This window comes from Nomascus leucogenys, chromosome 13 (genome assembly GCF_006542625.1).
Source record: "Nomascus leucogenys isolate Asia chromosome 13, Asia_NLE_v1, whole genome shotgun sequence".
Classification (NCBI taxonomy): Eukaryota; Metazoa; Chordata; class Mammalia; order Primates; family Hylobatidae; genus Nomascus; species Nomascus leucogenys.
The window spans coordinates 41,731,282-41,751,605 of record NC_044393.1 but is presented as its reverse complement, the minus strand read 5'-3'; the positions used below and the strand labels follow the sequence as shown (position 1 = coordinate 41,751,605).

General features: G+C 43.3%; 2 protein-coding genes across 4 annotated transcripts in view; one reads left to right on the top strand and one right to left on the bottom strand.

Annotated features, from left to right (window-relative positions):
* The first annotated feature begins 2,003 nt into the window (after positions 1–2,003).
* On the top strand, positions 2,004–13,038 carry GZF1 (GDNF inducible zinc finger protein 1). 2 transcript variants are annotated; one of them, XM_003280834.3, is made up of 6 exons: positions 2,004–2,218; positions 4,360–5,744; positions 6,994–7,088; positions 8,762–8,929; positions 9,589–9,746; positions 10,093–13,038. In XM_003280834.3, exons 2-6 carry the CDS (start codon positions 4,381–4,383, stop codon positions 10,441–10,443), a joined length of 2,136 nt encoding a protein of 711 aa, XP_003280882.1. In that variant the 5' UTR covers positions 2,004–2,218; positions 4,360–4,380; the 3' UTR covers positions 10,444–13,038. The 2 variants fall into 2 exon arrangements, with proteins under 2 accessions (XP_003280882.1, XP_030682724.1); XM_030826864.1 differs by having other exon boundaries at positions 9,568–9,746.
* Positions 13,039–14,506: 1,468 nt separating this feature from the next.
* The window catches only part of NAPB (NSF attachment protein beta), a 47,104-nt gene continuing 41,286 nt past the window's right edge, over positions 14,507–20,324 (bottom strand). For both annotated transcript variants that reach the window (XM_030826862.1, XM_030826863.1), the window contains 3 exons: positions 19,877–19,945; positions 19,455–19,505; positions 14,507–17,488 (listed from right to left, as the gene is read on the bottom strand). In XM_030826862.1, coding sequence (XP_030682722.1) covers positions 17,378–17,488; positions 19,455–19,505; positions 19,877–19,945 — 231 coding nt within the window. In that variant the 3' untranslated portion in view covers positions 14,507–17,377. The remainder of the gene's footprint in view (positions 17,489–19,454; positions 19,506–19,876; positions 19,946–20,324) is intronic.

The following is a 20,324-nucleotide window of genomic DNA, read 5'->3' as shown; positions in this document are numbered from 1 at the left end:
ATGTGCCACCTTGCCTGGCTAATTTTTGTATTATTAGTAGAGAAGGGGTTTCACCATGTTGGCCAGGCTGGTCTTGAACTCCTGACCTCAGGTGATCCGCCCACTTTGGCCTCCCAAAGTGCTAGAATTACAGGTGTGAGACACCACACCTGGCCTAATTTTTGTATTTTAGCAGACACGGGGTTTCACCATGTTGGCCAGGCTGGTCTTGAACGCCTGACCTCAAGTGATCGGCCTGCCTCAGCCTACTAAAGTGCTGGGATTACAGGCGTGAGCCATGGTGCCTGACCACCTTTTTGTAATGCAAAACAAAATCATAAAACACGATTCTGGGCCTGCTGGAGCCATGGGTGAAAACTGCATTCATTCCAATTTCTTCAAATCATGGAATGCAAATATAAAGAGAGTCCGCCTAAGAAAGATTTCTGTCACTCATTCATTCTTCAAATATTTATTGAGCACCTACTATGTGTGGGAAACTGGCTCCAGTTCAGGAAATATAATTAAAAGTACAATCTCCCAATCCTTTTCAGAAAGGTAATGGAGAAAGAAAACACTTTGTAACTGAATAAGCATTAAACTAGAATGTGATACCCATCAGAGGCAATCCACTAAGAGACTGCAAAGACAGAACGAAATCTCCCTCTTTTGTGCAGCCAAGCAATCTATTACGCACATTTTCAAGATAAACAATAACTAGTTCTCAAGGGAAGTTGGCAGCATTTTTCATCACACAGTTCATCTAACCTGATATTTGGGGTTATCCTCTGTGTTAGCCAATTGGCTTTATCTAGAGGAAAAAGAAACTTGTATCTTTATGATATAATTTTGTAAGTTGGAGCTAACGGCCCACTTAAGTTAGGCTCCTACTCTCCCATTAAAACTGGGAGATAGGGGCATTAACTCCCTTGATACTTAAAGAGATGGCTCCTAGGTCCTAGAGAAAGACATATCTAGGTTATAAAGCGGACAAAAAAGGCCTAACTAGTCTTCAAAAGGATTTATATATTTCAAAGAGGGGAAAAAGTACTTACACTAATTACCAATTTTCTAAAAGTAAATGTTCAAAGTAAAAGGGAGGGAAATCTCTTATTTCCAACAGGAAGTAGTAAACCTCTTATTTTAAATTTGTTTTTGTCCTGACAGTCCCCAAACATTACAAACTCAACCTATCAATAAGACAAGGCTGAATTAACTGCTGGCCACAGTAACGGACTGCATGACCTGGCAAAGCTTTAGCAATGGCTGGGAGCAAAAGGCAAGGTCAGTTTATGGAGAACTGGAAGTCTGACTCAAGGAAGGTGTTTCAAAGCGGGCTTTGGTTAGTATTGAGCAAGAACTGGTGGAAACAGCAAGATTTCGAGGAGTCAGCGAATCTTAGGGCATCAATTGTGCTTTCCCCGGAAAAGTGGATGGGTCTCTGGGGAAGTTCTGTAGTGAACAAAGCCTTCGCCGGGATGGGAACTCCTGGAAAAATAAAGCCCTGCAATAAAGACCACAGGGTGCAGTCCCGGCTCCTGGCGAGCCGCGTCCCCCAGTAGGGGCGAGGGCACCGCTAAAGAAGCGCCCCAGAGGAGAGCGCCGCGCCCCGCCTGGCGCCAGCTCTCCAGCGCCCGTGGAGGCATCTGCGCGCGGCTGCGCCCCCAGCAGCCACGGTGAGTGCCAGCTCCAAGCCTGGCTTGCCGCGAGGTCCCTCGCGTGGCCACGGGGCCCCACGGGTGCGCTCGGCCTCGGGGACCTGAGCAGCTCTTAGTGGCAAGCGAGCTGCAGGCCACGCCCTGACCGCTGGCTGCTGGGGCCTGGAAGCGACGGCGCCTCACGGCCAGAAGCCCGGAACGGACGCGAAAGTGACCACGCACCTCTGACGCTCATGTGACTTTTCGCGACTGGCCCCGCCCCTCTGTGGCGTGCCGCAGCGCAGACGTCGCTGTCTCCTGCGCAGGCGCAGGCCTTGGCTCGCGGCGGGTGACGCAACCGGCGTCGCCAGTCAGTCGCGCGGCCAGATCAGGTAACTGCCGGAACCGCTCCGTCGCGCGAAGTGTGCGCTCAGCCACTTCCTCAGCCCCGCCAGGGGCGGGGCCGGCCGCGGGAGAGGAGGGGCCTGCAGCGACCAATCTGCGGTGCCTGCGCAGGGTGCCACGCCACTCCCAGCCGGGCCGGCCGTTCCTACCGGCCTGGTCCAGCGGACAGCGGCGGCAGCGGGGGTGCCGGCTGGGAGGTGAGTGCTCGGCCCACAGGCCTGGCCCCGGCCCCTCGCCGCCCGCCGCCCGCCGCCACTTATCTGTGGTCCGTGCGCCCCGGCTGCTCTGTGGAGCTGCGGGTCTCGGGGATGTGGGAGCGGGGGCAGGGGGCGGCCCGAAGGCCTGATCCACGCGGCCCCGGATGCCCGCGTCGGGAGGCGGTGCGTCCGGCCGAGGAGGGGCTTCTCTGTGGCTGCAGTAGTTTGTTCTCCGGGTCGTCTTTGGAGTGGCGGAGCGGCGTCCGGGCGCTGGGGCGGCCAAGTGGCGCGGGCAGGGTGGGAGGTGCCGTGAGGGCGGCGAGGACAGCGGCGGCTTTAAGCCTCCCTGGAAACCCTGGCCCTTGTGGCCGTGGACGGGGCTGCGGATAGCAGCGTCTCCTGGAAGGGCTCTGGCTCCGTGAGCCCCGGGGATTCAGGAGCAGCCGACGGTGGTGCACATGCCGGGCGCACTAGGAGGCGGCCGAAATGCCAATGAGATTCGGCGGACACGCAGCTGTCACCGGCCGCAGAGGGCCCTGTCTCCACCTCCAGTGCCTGCACTCCAGTAGCCAAGCAACATAGGAAATCGCGCTCAGAACCCACTTTGCTGATTGAGAAATCAGGTCCCCTCGAAGGCCCTGTTGGCAGAGGTCTGGGGAAGTCAGGGCTGGCGGTGCGTGTGGGCATCAGGCTGAGAGAGCCCTCTGCAGTCTTGTTTCCCCAGGCTGGGGCTGGGACCACTGAAACCCCGCCCCACTCTTATAGATCCCTTGCTTAGGCTTTGTCAGTGTTCTCACAGTTTACTGTGGCGTCTCCTTCAGGCGACATTGATCAAACCTCATAGGTACCTGTTTACAGTGGAATTCCCAGAGGGCAGTCTTTTCCATGTTTGGGGGACTGGTGGTTGTGGGGAGCGGTATCATTAATGAGACTGCAGAAGGGGAGAGGGGTGGAACTAGTTTTTCAGGGAAGATGATGACAAGTTTTTTTCTAGACATGTTGAATCCGAGGTGACATCTGTGGTCTGGCCGAAAGAGGCTAGAAGGAAGGCATGTGCTTTGGATGGATGGAAACAGGAATCAAAGAGGAAGGTAGATTCAGGAGCTGAAGGGCAGGGACGAACTTCGTGGAGAAAACACATTCAGGGAGTTTGTGGCAAAGCAGCAGAAATGACGATGGGGTGAAGGTATCTGGAGGCCTTAGGTGGGGTTGGTGAAATTTGCATGCCCACTGCAGTGGAAAGATTTAGGGGCTAAAGATAGCCCTTTGCCTTTGGCAAGGCCGAGGGGAAGAGTGTGTTGAGTAGTTTGAGTTGAATCCGGGCACCAGGCCCTGGCTCAGGTCCCAACCAGCCATTGACTGTTACCTTGATAGATCCTCATCTATGAAATGGGGATCACTGTAGCACCTTGGCCTATGTGTGGGAAACCAATAACAACTAGCCAACAAGTTTCAGGCTCATGGAACCCTGGTAACAGCCGGTCAGCCTTCTTCAGAGGAGGAAATGGGTTCACAGAAGTAGCTTGCTCAAAGTAACATAAAAGCCGTGGAACTTACATTATTTCAGTAGAGTAACAATAGTTCAAATTATGAGGAGTTTAGGATGTTGGGAATGGGCGATGAATTGTGAACTGCTTTTCCAAGAAGTTTTCCTCATGGAAAGTAGTTATTTAGTTGATTCTTTTCAAAAGCAAAAATGATTCCCTAAGGTTTTGGATTTGCTCCCAGATGGTGGTGGCTATGTGTTTTAATTATCTGGTTTCCTGATCAGAGAACTAGACATTATTGTTGCCATGAATTCTTTTACAGTTTTGGGGACTATGTAAGCAAATTAGACAGTGACCTTGGTGAGCAAATTACTGTGTTAATGTATTTCACTAATCACAGCTTCCATCATTTGTTTATCACTGGAGGAAATCTTAGAATACACTTTTTTTCATGCCAATTTATTACCTTAGGAAAATGCATGAGGAACTTCACTTTAGAAAACTGCTAAGAAGTGAAATGTCATTTGAATCTTTACCTGAGTAAAGCTAGGTTGTTAATGAGTCTATATCCTCTCAAGTACTGAAGGAATCCTCAAATTTTAGTCCTTTTGCATCAGTGGTTGCTCATGTATAATTCTTGTTTCTTTTTCAAAGCTGTTTTTGGAAGGAAGAAAGATGGAAAGCAGTGCAGTTCTGCTGGAATCCAAATCCTCCCCATTTAACCTACTGCATGAGATGCATGAACTTCGCCTCCTGGGTCACCTGTGTGACGTGACAGTCAGCGTGGAGTATCAGGGCATCCGCAAAGACTTCATGGCCCACAAGGCAGTGCTGGCTGCCACCAGCAAGTTTTTTAAGGAAGTGTTCCTTAATGAGAAGAGTGTGGATGGTACTAGGACTAATGTCTACTTAAATGAAGTACAGGTTGCTGACTTCGCTTCATTTCTTGAGTTTGTCTACACTGCAAAGGTAAAGGTAGAAGAAGATCGGGTGCAGCGAATGCTGGAAATGGCTGAAAAGCTGAAATGTTTGGACTTATCAGAAACTTGTTTTCAATTAAAGAAACAGATGTTAGAGTCGGTACTTTTGGAGTTGCAAAATTTCTCAGAGTCTCAGGAGGTGGAGGTGAGCAGTGGCTCCCAAGTTAGTGCTCCTGCTGCCCCCAGGGCAAGTGTGGCCACTGATGGCCCTCACCCCAATGGTCTCACGGATTCCTTGGGCTACCCAGGAGAGACAGCCAGCAATGGCATGTCTTCAGATTTGCCACCGAAGAAGTCCAAGGACAAACTAGACAAGAAGAAGGAAGTAGTTAAACCTCCCTACCCTAAAATCAGGAGAGCTAGTGGAAGGCTGGCGGGGAGGAAGGTCTTTGTGGAGATCCCTAAAAAGAAATATACGAGAAGACTCCGAGAGCAGCAGAAAAGTGCTGAGGGTGACGTGGGGGACTACAGGTGTCCCCAGGACCAAAGCCCGGACAGGGTGGGCACGGAGATGGAGCCGGTTTCCAAAAATGAGGGTTGCCAGGCAGGTGCTGAGTTGGAGGAAGTGTCAAAGAAAGCAGGGCCGGAGGAGGAAGAGGAGGAGGAGGAGGAGGACGAAGAAGGGGAGAAGAAGAAGAGCAACTTTAAGTGCAGCATTTGCGAGAAGGCGTTTCTGTACGAGAAGAGCTTCCTGAAGCACAGCAAGCACCGCCACGGCGTGGCCACCGAGGTGGTGTACCGCTGCGACACCTGCGGCCAGACCTTCGCCAACCGCTGCAACCTGAAGAGCCACCAGCGCCACGTGCACAGCAGCGAGCGCCACTTCCCATGCGAGCTGTGCGGGAAGAAGTTCAAGCGCAAGAAGGACGTGAAGCGGCACGTGCTGCAGGTGCACGAGGGCGGCGGCGAGCGGCACCGCTGCGGCCAGTGCGGAAAGGGCCTGAGCTCCAAGACAGCACTGCGGCTGCACGAGCGCACACACACGGGAGACCGGCCCTACGGCTGCACTGAGTGTGGCGCCAGGTTCTCGCAGCCGTCTGCACTCAAGACGCACATGAGGTACGCAGGGAGCCATCCAGAGGGGTCCCTGCGCACTGGAAGGGTGTGGCAAGCACTGAGGTCGTCCTGGGATTTGATGTCTTACTGCTTAATTTCTCCGCTCCAGACGTGGGGGCTTATTTCGAGACAGCGTTGAGTTCTCTGTCAAGGTAGAGGGGCTGCGCGTGATGGCTCTGCTCCCTTGTTCTGAGACCCCTGGGGCGCCCCTGCTGGCCAGGAGGTCCCCCTGGTGGGACTGCGACAGCGGCCGCGGGCTCGCCCCACTGTGCTGGAGGAAGAGTTGGGCCTCGTTACCTTTATTTCTCCTTTCCTGACTCTTCATTTAGATCTTGGGTTCTGTGACCCTCCGGGTCCCACAGTCTCAGTAGAGACCTCAGTGAGATGCCATTTCAGGCTTTAGGACTTGTCTCTGGTCTTTCGGTTCTCAGGCTTGGAAGGAGTGCCATCTGGGCAGTCTACACTCCAGAATCAGGACAGACAGTGCTTTCTGTTTCTTAATATGTTTCTGAGCTGTAGGTGTGTGCTGATGTTTTTAAATGTTTCCTTATAGTTCTTAGTATATTTATTCTTGAAATCCCAACAAGCAGTTGTTTTCTCTTCTATTCTAGATCTGCCCTCAAACCTCGGTCAGTCTTGGGTTAGTAGCATGGTGTTCATCTTTTACTCTATATAATAAGTTAAAAATACTTGGTTTAGGAAGTGCTCAGTAAATTATGTTTGATTGCTACTTCATACTAGTTGTGACATTAAAATGCTTACGCATTTTAAAAATGCCACCTTCAGCAATTTGAGAACAGTTCTCCTTTCTCTACTGGTGATGTCATATTAGGAAATGAGAGTAACATTTTTGATCATGTGACACTTAATCAGCAGTAGTTCCTAAGGTGTTTGTGGCTGATTCTGTATGAGACAGCTTTACAAATGTTAGATTGTGGTCTTTAGTGTTTTAAAAAATCTGCAAAGGCCTGGTCTCTACCTGCACATGCCTTATAGCATCAGCAATAGGGCTTGTGATCAGGTGTAGATGAACATTCCAGTCAGTGATTTATGGAAAATGTGTGGATCCATTGACCTTGTGCAGAAACTCAGTTTATTTTGGGATGGAGATTATGGGCTCTTGACCTGTCACTACAGTCATTCTCATTAGGTCTCTTGGAATAAATGATTTTTGCAGGATAGAGTGGAAATTGTATTGCAAAGTGAGCTTTGAAATACATCCTAAGTTATCATCTGAATGTTGTACTTTCAGAATTCATACAGGGGAAAAACCTTTTGTCTGTGATGAATGTGGTGCAAGATTCACTCAGAACCACATGCTGATTTATCATAAAAGGTGTCACACAGGTAAATACCCATGCTGTTGTGATTGAATGTCTTTCCTAGATCTAGAAGGAAATGCAATTGATTAATTTTGAAGTTGGCATCTACCAAGGTGGTGCAGGTTAAAGCCATGATATAGCTTTTCCATCTAGTAAGTGAGCAAAATGAATAAACATACCCCCATTGCCTTTGTTGCTAGTGTGCACATGGCCATGGCTTTTATACCACCAGGCCATAGGATCTGGCATGCACGTCTTAGGTATCAAGAGATATAAAATAGTTCTTTTGTAACTGAAAACTTTTTTTCTAAGACTCTGTCCTAAAGAAATTGTCCAACATGGGAAGAGCGGTATGCTGTTATCCCACTTCTTGCTATTTTTATTAACTAAGAATGGGAAACAGCCTGATTGTCCAACCACAAGGAAGTGCTCCAGTAAACTCTGGTAAATCTATACCCTGGCTTATGACCCGGCTATTCAGAGTAAGGGCTCTGAATGACATGAAAAAGTCTGTGCTTGGATGTTCAACTTTAAAATCCACAATTAAGCGTACAGTTAACCTCAACTGTATTGAAAACCTGTACATAAAAGACCAGAAGAAAATAAGTTGTTATATGGTACATTAAGGTAGTAGGATTATCTCATTTCTGTTTTCCAAAGTCTTTATGATTTATTATGTGACAGAGAAAATTTAAGTTGGCTTTATTCTGCTTCAGCACAGTAACCCTGAGGTTTAGAATCTTGTGGAAGATACAGAAGCATACAGCACTGAAGTGTTCCAATTCTTCTCAGTTTCTTCTTTGCTTGCATTTTTTATTCTTACTTGTAAACACTGGCTTACAAGCCTCAAGTTCAGATGCATGTGAGACAGAGATGACATGTCTCTGACTCATTAGACACCACATCTGTGTGATTAGACACCAATTCTGCTCATTCTGAAGTCATAATTCATGTTATTAAATGAAAATCTCATTTAATGTCATGAAATTAGCATTTAATGACATGAGTTTTGACTACAGAAATGAGTAGAATTGGTGTTTAAAGAAAGCTTAGGATTGGGGACAAAGTCAGCTTATAATGAAGGATTAAGTTAGAATTGGTCCTTTGATAAGAATATTAACATGGTAAGATTTTACTAAAGTCGCTGTTTTTATTTTGGTGTCTGAAATCGGGCACAGCTAATAATTTGGTAAGTCTTATTTGTGGGATTAAACTACAAAAAGTGAGATGGTATTTAAAACTTTTGTCCTACAATTCAATCAAGTTGATTGGAGTTGCTACTCTAGAATAGTGATACATATCCATTGTCAACTTCCCCTTTATTCTGATAAAGATCCATAGAAGTGTTCCTTTGAAAATAATCCAGCAGTTCCTCCAAACAGAAGTTGTGAAATTATTTTCTTGTTTGGAATGAGTAAATTTCTAAAATGTGAGCCAGCTGAACAAACAATACCTCTTTGATTCTAGTCAAATGGAATTTTTCTTGCAATTTCCAAGGATATTTTACACCAACTTTCAGTAAGTAGCAAGCATCATACATGAATATATATTTTATGATAGTTTTTACTAGAAAATGTAACATGCTGCCTACCAAGGCACTTTTGAGGAGTTCATGTGGGTTTTAACAGTGGAGACCTACTGTTCCATGTGTTTTTAATGCCTGTATTGTTTATGACTTTATTTCATTTTTTCATGTAGGTGAAAGACCTTTTATGTGTGAAACATGTGGCAAGAGTTTTGCTTCTAAGGAGTACTTAAAACACCACAATAGAATCCATACTGGATCCAAACCCTTTAAATGTGAAGTATGTTTCAGGACTTTTGCCCAGCGGAATTCACTCTACCAGCATATTAAAGTCCACACAGGTATGGTTGGAATGTCCCAGGGAAGGGAGTTTAGTTTGGCCAAAAAAAAAAAAAAATTCCAAAGCTTGTAGATTTACCAGTAAATTACTTGGAACTAAGCTTTTGAAGAAAACTGGCCAAACTTTGTATGTCATAATAGCATTTATTTAGAGATTGTTTCTAACTCTGAGAAACTGAAAAGTGGGAGCACTTATGTGTGTAAATGGGAGAAGACTAAGTCCCTTTGCTACATGGAGTTTTTACTGAAAAGGACAGACAGCTTAGTCATGGTGTGAATGTAGGAAGTAGATGTGGATGTGTGGACATAGGGATAATGATCTGTACATGTTAGTAGATGCACACACACACATGCATATTCAGTTGTTAGGGGTCTTGTAATTATATACTCCATTACCGTGGAAAACAGGTGTCATTCCTATAGTTATAATACCTGCTGCAGGCACATGTCCTGGCCCCTTTTTGGTGTAGGCCATAAATTTTTGGTATTATAGAGATAGTAGATTTGTAGCCCTTAAGTTGTTCCCAACATAACCTTCCTTCTGTTGGATGCTGAGGCTTCCCAGTGGTTTACAACAGCATCATTCATTCAAGTATGTATTCAGAATTAAGCACAGTAGGCCAAAGGGACCCACCAGCAGTCTCCTCTCTCCTTGCCTCAGGGGAGCGTCCCTACTGCTGTGACCAGTGCGGCAAGCAGTTCACCCAGCTCAACGCCCTCCAGCGCCATCGCCGCATCCACACAGGGGAGAGGCCATTCATGTGCAATGCATGCGGACGGACATTCACCGACAAGTCCACTCTTCGGCGGCACACCTCAGTAAGCAGTGGGTTGGCTTATTTGAGAAACAAGCTGCTGTCCTTAGATACATGGAAAGAGAAATACCTACCACCATTCTTCAAGGTGGTTAGAGGTCGAGACAACAGGTACTTTCTCCTTGGGTTGTCTCTGCAGTGGAACACTCACGGAGTGAATGAAGTGGAACACCAAGCCCCAAGGCCCAGGGAAAGCATAATCCACGATGACTACTCTGTAACAGTGAGGGTGGTGGCAGGCGGGTACTTATTAGTGAAAGTTGAAAATTGAAGTTGTAGAGGGACTGTTTTAAAAGATGCACTCGTTCAGAGACACATTCAGTGACTTTTGTTTTGTGTTTAACTTATAGATACACGATAAGAATACTCCATGGAAGTCTTTCCTTGTCATTGTAGATGGCTCGCCCAAGAACAATGACAGACACAAGACTGAACAGCCTGATGAAGAGTATGTGTCATCCAAGCTTTCGGATAAATTGCTGTCTTTTGCAGAAAATGGCCATTTCCACAACCTGGCTGCAGTCCAAGGCACTGTACCTACCATGCAGGAGAACAGTTCTGCAGACACAGCCTGCAAGTCGGATGACTCCGTGGTGTCCCAGGACACCCTGCTGGCCACCACCATCAGCGAGCTTAGCGAGCTGACCCCACAGACAGACTCGATGCCCACACAGCTTCACTCTTTGAGCAACATGGAATAAGAGCTTCAAGCAGTTCCCATCCTGTTTGTTAGTCTGTGTGGTAGCTGAACTCAAGATGATGTGGGGCTAAGAAAAATAATTGTCCATGTGCAAAGATGTGGGCAAGAATGGCCTCTGCAGATTTTCCTGAACTTCTGCTAACTTGCACGGCTTTATCACAGCATTTTTAAAGCTTTCCCTCAAAAATCCTGATCTGCATGATCTCAGCTACTTTATTGACAAACAAGGCAGTGAACATAACCTTACTTAATTCTGGTGTAGGGTGTATGTGTTAATCGTTCTAATTCTTGATTATCTAGTTTAGACAACTGCTGGTCTTAACTGCAGAGTACAGAGCACTGAACCAGCTCCTGATATTGTCGTTAGCAGTCCTCCTGGCTTCTCACCCTGCCTTATATTTCCATGTGGGTTTACTTCTTTCATAACTACTTTTAAGGTATTTTTCTTCCAAGCTGAAATAAAACTGGGGCCACATATTTTCAGTCATTTCTTCCCTGTTGAATTGAGGCAAATCGGATTTTCTGTGGGGACCCTCAAATGCAACTGAAGAAATAGATTGTTGCATTCATTCCTCCCCACCCCCCATTTGTAGGCAGTAAACAAGGTATGACAGATTGAACACCTGCAAAACTGCTAGCATAATCTCAGCACACATGCAGCTAGGAAGTTTGTCATAAAATCAACTTAGAAATGAGATGAGACTGTTAAGTTTCAGTCTTAAAAAAATCAGATTAGGTAAAAGCTGTCCTACCAAAGAGTCTAGCAAAACAATATAGTATTTTTTTGCAGAGGCGTGAAAAATTAGATGCTTTGGAGTACTTGAAAGTTGTGTAGTCATTTTATTTGCAAAATGAGGTGACTGTGGCAAATTATAGAACACAGAGTATTATTATTTTTGCCAGGTTTTTCTGACTTGATTTCTGTAATTTCCAGAAACCCAGACTTCTCATTTCTATACCTAGAGATGGAAACAGGCAAGTAAGTGACATGTCTATTTCCTTGGGAGCATGTGAGAACACAGCAGTAGGGACCAAAAGTCTCAGCACACTTACCTCCGATTATGCCTTAAAGAGTTGATTGTGAAGAACCAGTAACTGTCTCAAATGCTTCTTTCGCTGTTTCATGCAGGACTTAATTATTGCTTTAAAAAATTCACAATGAAAAGACGATTCTGCTGTATTTGTTAAATGTTGACATTTGGTTCTAGGGCCTTGAATATGTGCCACGTGCTTGTGAAATGCTTTGATTCACATGTAACATTTAAACATATTAATTTGAAAAGGGAACCTTGGAGAATTCTTTCGTTCGCTAGTTCCCTTTTTGTCCACATTTTTAATTTATTAAACTTGCTGTGAAAACATTGATTTTCTAAGAGGAAGGTACTTTGTCCTTAAGTTCCAGGATGAAGATGTAGCTGCACTATGCCAGAAATTAATGAGGGAAGACTTTCTTCCTAAGTGCTTATGTTTTAACTTATGTTAGTGAAACCACTACAAGGTGTTTCAAGCGCTGATAACATGTTTCACACCTGCCCTTGGAGGTCACAGTACTAATGTACTTCAAATTTAGTTATGACAATGTCACTGTATCCTAGTTATGTTTACAGAAATAAATAATGACTGTCACACATCCAGAGGAGACCGAACCTGCCCAGCTGATGTACTGTTTTATGGAATAAAGTCACTTGATCAGAAGGAATTGAAACAATAGATTATTTTGTTACCTACTGGAGGGATTTTTGTCTTGAATTTGTTTCTTTAGAAATTCTACAAAAAAATGTTGTTAATGTCTGCTTTGTAAAAGCAGTTTTGCAATTTTTTAAAGATCTATTTCTGTGATAATTTAGGCTCTGCAGAAATAGGATTCTTAATTGAAACATATAATTTGCTTAATTAGATGAATAATGAAATGTAAAATCTGGGTCCATAAGCCTTTATTTCATACAGTCCTAGGATTAAGCTGTTTAACTGCTTGGATCCCAGTTGGTCTCTGGCAGTGGGATCCTGGAGAGAAATCCTGGCCTCTGCTCACGCGCAGGCCGCAACCGGGCTCAAAGGGCGGTTGAGCTCTCTGCCACTTTCTTCGATGTAAAAAGTAGGCATCAAAGATATGACTTCTACTATATACATTTCTCTGTCCCTGAGAACAGAGAAACCTAACCCTGTAGGGGACTGGTTACAGAGGACCTCCTGGAGCGTCTGCCCCATTCCTCCAAGTCCAAGTACAGCCATGCTGAGTGGAAGCGAGGCCACCCTCTGAGTGGATTGGTCCCAAGTGTGTAATGAGGAAAGTGCCCAGGTGCCGGCACACTGCCTCTCCCAGAGCCTCAAGAAGGGCCATTTAGGAGCTTACTTCAACCATTTTCCAACCATTTTCTGTGAAATACTGTCAGCCCAAACTCTAAAGGGATGTGCAGCCTTTTGTTTTACCAAATTCTTTGTTGTCGTTTGGAAAAAATGGGCCATGTGGTGGAGACCTTTATTTAAGGTGATTTTTACAGAAATGTGATTTTGCTGTAGGTGATTATCCAAACAAGTAAATTTGAGTGTATAATTTAATTTTTAACCTGTTAAATAAACCTTGTCACTCCAAGGAGTTCATTTTTGAGAAACAAGATGGGTACTTGTCAATTTAACCAAATGTCATGATACTCATGTACTCAGGAGTAACAATATTTCATTTGATGTGACTGAGAAAGCCAACCAGGTCAGAGGATCATCTAGCACAGCAGTCCCCAACCTTTTTGGCACCAGGGATCACTTTTGTGGAAGACAATTTTTCCACAGGTTGGGGGACAGAATGGTTTCAGGATGATTCAAGCGCATTACATTTATTGTGCACTTTCTATTATTATTGCACTGTAATATACAATGAAATAATTATACAATGCACCATAATGTACAATCAGTGGGAGCCCTGAGCTTGTTTTCCTGTAACTTGACAGTCCCATCTGGGGGTGATGGGAGACAGCGACAGATCATTAGGCATTAGATTCTCATAAAAAGCATACAACCTAGATCCCGTGCACGTGCAGTTCAATAGGGTTTGCACTCCTATGAGACTCTTAATGCCGCTGCTGATCTGACAGGATGCAAAGCTCAGGTGGTAATGTGAGCCACGGGAGTGGCTGCAAATACAGATGAAGCTTCACTGCCTACAGCTCACCTCCTGCCGTGAGGCCCAGTTTCTAACGGGTTGGGGACCCCTGATACATCATCCTAAATGAGACTCAGAAAATCATCTGCATACCTTTGGCAATCCGTACGTGGACTCTTAACTAAGGCTGACAAAACTAAGCTTTTAAACTACCATGGTGGCATCTTCATTAGGAAATTGATTCTAAGAAGAGCCACTTGATTTAGGCTTTGAATGATCAACAACTCAATGCCTAGATGGGGACAGCTTGTTCTACCATGTAAAATATTTTGCTTTGACTTGAAGTGTTGTGAATATACCTTAGGACCTGAAAACAAAGCTCTATGATAAGATGGTAGGAAGAGCCAGCCTGCACTACCCCCTATGGGTCCTCTTCCTCATCAGAACTTCAGGCCCCAGTGGTCAGTGGGACTGACCCTTCCCCAGGGGCATCTCCTCTCTCTGTGCAGATACTTTGCAAAATTAAGATAAATGCCCACACTGACCAGATAGTTGAGTGGTACTTTCTTGGGGTAGGAGAGTGTCAGGCTTAGGGGTGCCTCACCTCCCCACCAGTCTTCCAGCAACCATGACTTCCTCAACTTTGCAAGTAACTGTAGACCCTAAAGGATTCAAGGAAGGGATAAGAATGTGAGGTCTGCAGGGTTATCATGTACTTTAGTGGACTGCATCAACAGAAGTAACCAGGGTTTCCTTCTAAACCCTCAGTCTGCAAAACCATTACGGTGCCCTGGAATTCCCATCAAATGACCAGAGCCTACAGAGTATTAACGTCTGTTGCCTTAATCTTAACGGGAACAACTTGAAACAATGGAAGCTACTTTTGACCTATGCCAATTTAGCAACAAGACTCATCAAAATATTACTGATAATTTCCACTTTACAGGTTAAAATAAAACAAACATACTTTTTCTGCTAAGGTAGATTTATTGTTACACATGGTTAATTTTCATAATGTAATTCCCTGCCCCAGAGCAACTCAGGACTCCATGGAGCAGGAAGTCTGCTCTTGGTCATAGCTCATACCACAGCAGGCAGGTCACGGGGGCATGCTGTGCTGCCAAGTCCTCCAAAGGAAGTCAAAAAGGTTTGCATTTGGACATTTAAATGCACAAAATCAGGAGAAACAATAAATGCACAAGGGCTGGTGCATATACTTTGGTTACAGTGACGCCACCACACACGGTCACGACTGTGCAAAAATACTGCTTTCAAATCATTAAATAAAAAAAGGAACTCACACAAGCTATAAAAATGTTGCCACAAAATGCAAAACTTTCCTGTAAGAAATATTAACTGACTTTGACTATGAACTAACTCCAGATTTGCTAAAGTACAAGAATTGTACCATAAATAATTATATTTTGTTCATAAGTAACATTCTATAAATCTTGAAGACCTAGCTCACAGGCATCTTGAAACATGGCACTGTCCTACATCCACGGGACATTTAAAGGAAGTAAGTTTGCACATCACTGACTGGGCTTTTCTCTCATTCTTTTTTTTAATCTTCTGGCAGGTCTCTTCTAGCCATTACAATTACTTTGATTCTTTTCATGTATTAAATATTAAAAACAATATTAAAAACAAAAATTAATTCCAAAAAATTAATTCTTAACCCCGGAACTGGTCCCAGTGTTTATTGCAATACAAACAAGTGACCCTCCAATTGGCACAACAAAATGTTACAAACATTATTGTTAAAAAAAAATACCCATTCAGACAGGGGTCTGTTGGAGTATCATGATGAAAGCTAAACATAATTGCCCTAAAATAAATCATTTGGTTTTTACTTTAAGTGGTCAGACCAGAAGATTCTTTAAACAAGTAGAAACAAACTACTTAAAACCAGAGGACTCAAGCTGCAGAACCACTCCTCATACCCCATTTTCACAAAAGTGCATTTGGCTGGTTGCACGATATTAGGTAGGGAAACAAAACCCCACTTTTCTCTCTGATCATTTTTTCATAAGAGATTCTAAGAGGGAGTGAAAAAGTACCAACTGGACTCCATTCCAGGTCTTACCTCTAGAGACAGCCAGCTCTGATTTAAGAATCTCAGAACTTGGAAGGAAGGAGGAAATCCACATTAAATTCTAGGGCCCAACAGACAGAGCATCTTCATTGCCACCCCCAGTAGTGGGGACTACAGTACACCTGTAGTCCCAGTGGATGCCGTGACATCACAGAGCTTCCTGCTCTACCAGCCCACCTCATGCATGTCACCACCATAACTATAGCCTGCAAGTCCTCGTGGCCACCTGATGTGGATCCTCTACAATCTGTCCTCGGCTGGCCCTTCCCACTTCCTTTCCTGCTACTTTCTCTTTCTTCCTAGACTGACCTACTCATCATTTCTCAAACAACCTGACTCGACCCTTGGCCTGGAAACACTACCAATTCCAGTTGAGAGCCACCAAAAATGAAAACATCATTCCAATACTACTTGCTACTACCTGACATATCATAGGAAGTTTCGTTACCTGTCATCAGTGAAGCTCCATGATGTCAGAGTGTCTGCTGGGTTAAGTCTGGCAACACATTTCAAATATGAATCATTTAACTATAAAATATGCAGAGGACATTCAGGAGACAAGCATATGTCTAAAGTACAATATCAGCATATAAAATAATAGAATCAAGTTCATGAATCAAGATAGCATACATATATAAACCAATTAAACATGACAGAGTTCAAACACATAAGTCAACATATTCCACCAGCTAAGAGAACAATCAAGTCCCCTGAGAAACAAGTTGGGGTTCTTGCCCACTTGGGCATACAGGACATTCCTGTACCACATTCACCCCACCTAACCCATCTTGTGCAATAAACAGGAAAATTACATACATTCATACTCAAGCTTGACTTAGATAATCTATCCAGCCCTGACCAAGATTTCTATAGCCACAGCACAGAACACACCACCTCAATGTGGGAAAGTGTATAAACATGAAAATAATGAGCAGGCTGTGCCAATTAAAATACTTTAATGCAAATGTAAAGGGATTTCTCCTCCAACTAAAAGTGAAAACTATCTCCAGAAAAAGAGAAAAATTCCATTTCTAATAGATCTTGTGATGTGTGTGTGTGTGTGCGTGTGTCTAAGTACAAATCAAATTCACTTTGACACTCATCCATACATGAAGCAAGTACTTCCAGAAAGCTCCTTTCCTCACAATGTGATGCCTACAGACCCTGGCTATTCTAAATTTTTGCCATGCACATGTTAGCGTACGGAACAACACAAAAAGCAAAGAAACTAGTCACTAGCACCATCAAAATAATCACAGGATAACAAAAATAGAAATGATTTCTAATAAAATTATAAACTCATTCCTAGTAACTGTCCTAAACTAAACACACATTTAAAGAACATATCCAGATGCCAAAGCACAGAGAAAATGCAAAGCATCTATGAGAACAACTGGGTTGAGTACTCAAGTCCAACAAAAAGGACATAAAAACACGTGGCAACATTAAACATAGGCTCCGCAAATACCAATGAAATATGAGGAATGAGATTCTGAAGTACTTCTCAGAAAACACTGGGGGTTCTGATGAGCATGAAACAACCCATCATTACCACAAGATGAACAGGAGCCTCTCCTTCATTCATTTCACAGTAACACAGACTTGGCGAGCTTAAATAATACACAGGCCGTCTGGCTCATATGCAACAAAATTAAGCCATTAAATAGGGATCCCATAAAGATCACTTGACCCTAAGACAAAACTAAAGAGGAGTTAGCTGCATGCCACAAAGACAAAAACATTTCATTTTAGGTCTCCATCTCCTTCTCCATCCCCTTGGATGGACTTTTTGATGCGAAGCAACATGGTGGTCAGCCACTGATCCAAGCGAGATATTGAATCAAATTCCTTCACCTAGTGTAAGGAAAGAGGAACAGGAATTACCCCATGTAAATACATTAAAAACACAAAATAATAGTAACCCAAGCTGTTTATACCTTTACAGCCATAATCTACTAACTTTCTTCATCATTTGAAATTAATCATTCCAGTTTATAACTTTCTTCATTAAAAAATTGTTTATTTTTTCATTATCCTGTTACTATTTTGATGATACTAGTGACAAGTTCCTGGGCTTGACATTTCTCTGTTTTCAAACATGTGTAAGAAAAAAATTCATTAAGTCATAATTATTGTGGCAAAAGAAACTGGACATTGTATAAAAATTTGAAAGGAATATGGAAAATTAATACTCACCAAACATGGGAAAACATTAATTACAGAGTTAGAATATGTATGGAAGCGGAATTAACACATTTCAATGCATTACCCAAGAATAAAATTACAATAGGATGAATATGATGTGGTAGGCAAAAGTTAGACAGGAAAACATTCCTTTCCACTATCACGCCTGAGCTGTGATGAACATGTTACAGGAGGCTACTGAGAAATTTGCTTGAGGCTGGATGTAGTGGCTCATGCCTGTAATCCTTGAAGTTTGGGAGGCCAACGCAGGTGGAAAGCTTAAGCCAGGAGTTAAGAGACCAGCCTGGGCAACATGGTGAAACCTTGTCTCAACAAAAAAATACAAAAAAAAAAAAAAAAAAAAAAATTAGCTGGGGGTGGTGATGTGCACCTGTAGTCCCAGGTACTTAGGAGTCTGAGGTGAGAGGATCACCTGAACCCAGGCGGTTGAGGCTGCAGTGAGTCGTGATCACACCACAGCACTCCGGCCTGAGTGACAGAGTGAGGCTCTGTTTCAAAATATATTAAAAAAAATTTTTTTGCTTGATTCTAAACATGAGATGGCAAAAGATGGAAAAACAAAAAGTATAAAGAAAAAAACCCTCATTTTTTTTAATATATATATTTTTATTTATTTATTATTTATTTATTTTTGAGATGGAGTTTCACTCTTGTTGCCCAGGCTGGAATGCAATGGCGTGATCTTGGCTCACAGCAACCTCCACCTCCTGGGTTCAAGAGATTCTCCTGCCTCAGCCTCCCAAGTAGCTGGTATTACAGGCACACTCCACCATGCCTGGCTAATTTTTGTATTTTTAGTAGAGATGGGGTTTCGCCATGTTGGCCAGGCTTGTCTCAAACTCCTGATCTCAGGTGATCCACCCGCCTTGGCCTCCCAAAGTGCTAGGATTATAGGTGTGAGCCACCATGCCTGGCCACCTTCCATTTATTTTATGCCACAAATACAGCAAATTCTCACTACTTAGTTTTTATATTTTAAATTATATTTAATTTTTTTTTTTTTTTTTTGAGACAGAGTCTCATTCTTTCACCATGCTGGAGTGCAGTGGCACAATCTCCGCTCACTGCAACCTCTGCCTCCCGGGTTCAAGTGATTCTCCTGCCTCAGCCTCCCGAGTAGCTGGGACTACAGGCGTGTGCCAGCATGTCCGGCTAATTTTTATATTTTTAGTAGAGACGGGGTTTCACCATGTTGGCCAGGATGGTCTCGATTTCCTGACTCATGATCTGCCTGCCTCGGCCTCCAAAAGTGCCAGGATTATAGGTGTGAGACGCCGTGCCTGGCCTTAACTAATTTTACTTTATACTTATTTATGGGTCAGATTATTTTCAAAAGAAAAAATTAAAACAGAAAATTATAAGAATATAAATGGAATATTTGCTCCTGAACTAGTCTCACAGCTAAATTAGTTTTGAGTATAAGCTGAATCTCAGCATGGCTAATGGAACTGTTTAATTTGTGTGATATATAAAAGGTGACGTTTGGAAAATACAACTTAAGGTATGCTGGAGTCATGTTCAAATAAATATTCAGAATTTACATAATGAAAAGGAAAAGAAGTTTCTTTAACTTAAATCTTCAAATAATGTACCATGTCCCAAAAGCATAACTTACTGCTTCAGTGTAAGCTTCACTGTTCTGTTCTTCATGAGCTTCTAGGAGTTTCTGGTAGCATAAAAATATTTTAAAAAACAGTTCTGTAAGATGAAGTCTCATTTCTAAATATATACTTTAAGTATAATACCAATGTTGCCAAATATTGCACACAACTGAGGAAATACTCGTATACAAGTCAAGAGCCAAGTTAGGGATCTAGCTTTTGTACTAACATTTCTTAGGTGCCTATTTCAGAACACAACTACATGTTTCTGACCTTAATTGCATTTGAACACCTATAATGCGAAAGCAGGAAAGTACCAGGGCCCCTCAGTTAGCAGACTTTATAGATTAAAACTTCACTTCATACCCAATCCCACTTATGTGCTGTCACCTAACAGAACAAAAGCATTTTTCTTCAAAGTTCTAATATTACTTACTTTCAATAATTTACATTCTCTTGAATCAGTAAATGCTGGAAACATTTCCTCATATTTCTCAAGCGCAAGCTGAGAGAGAAAAACCACTCATCAATTTCAGACTTACTAAACAAAGCTTTCAACATTCTATCAGCTTCAAATAAGATCTACCTATATCCTATTAAGTGTTGAAGAAGTATGTAGTTAAACTCAACAGCGGAATCAACATAGAAAATCTGTCTATTCTGAATTTTCCATTTCAATAAAGAATAATTTCTAAACTACTTTTTTCTGAGTTAGGCTGCTGCCAAGAAGACAGTGTAAATGAAAATGAATTCTTAAACACTCACAGACCAGGTATCTGTATCCATCCATTAAATGGAGAAGTTCTTAATACAGTCCAGATTCCAAATAAATTACATTTAGCTTCCTGCTCGAAGCTGACAGAAAGAACAGTTTCTCCTACTGG

What these genes read in the sequence shown, in the direction of transcription:
- GZF1 (XM_030826864.1), top strand. Translation starts at nt 4,381, where the DNA reads ATGGAAAGCAGTGCAGTTCTGCTGGAATCCAAATCCTCCCCATTTAAC. An exon ending in GCATATTAAAGTCCACACAG is followed by an intron (nt 8,930 to 9,567) that starts GTATGGTTGGAA and finishes ACCCACCAGCAG; the next exon opens with TCTCCTCTCTCCTTGCCTCA. An exon ending in CTCTTCGGCGGCACACCTCA is followed by an intron (nt 9,747 to 10,092) that starts GTAAGCAGTGGG and finishes TTTAACTTATAG; the next exon opens with ATACACGATAAGAATACTCC.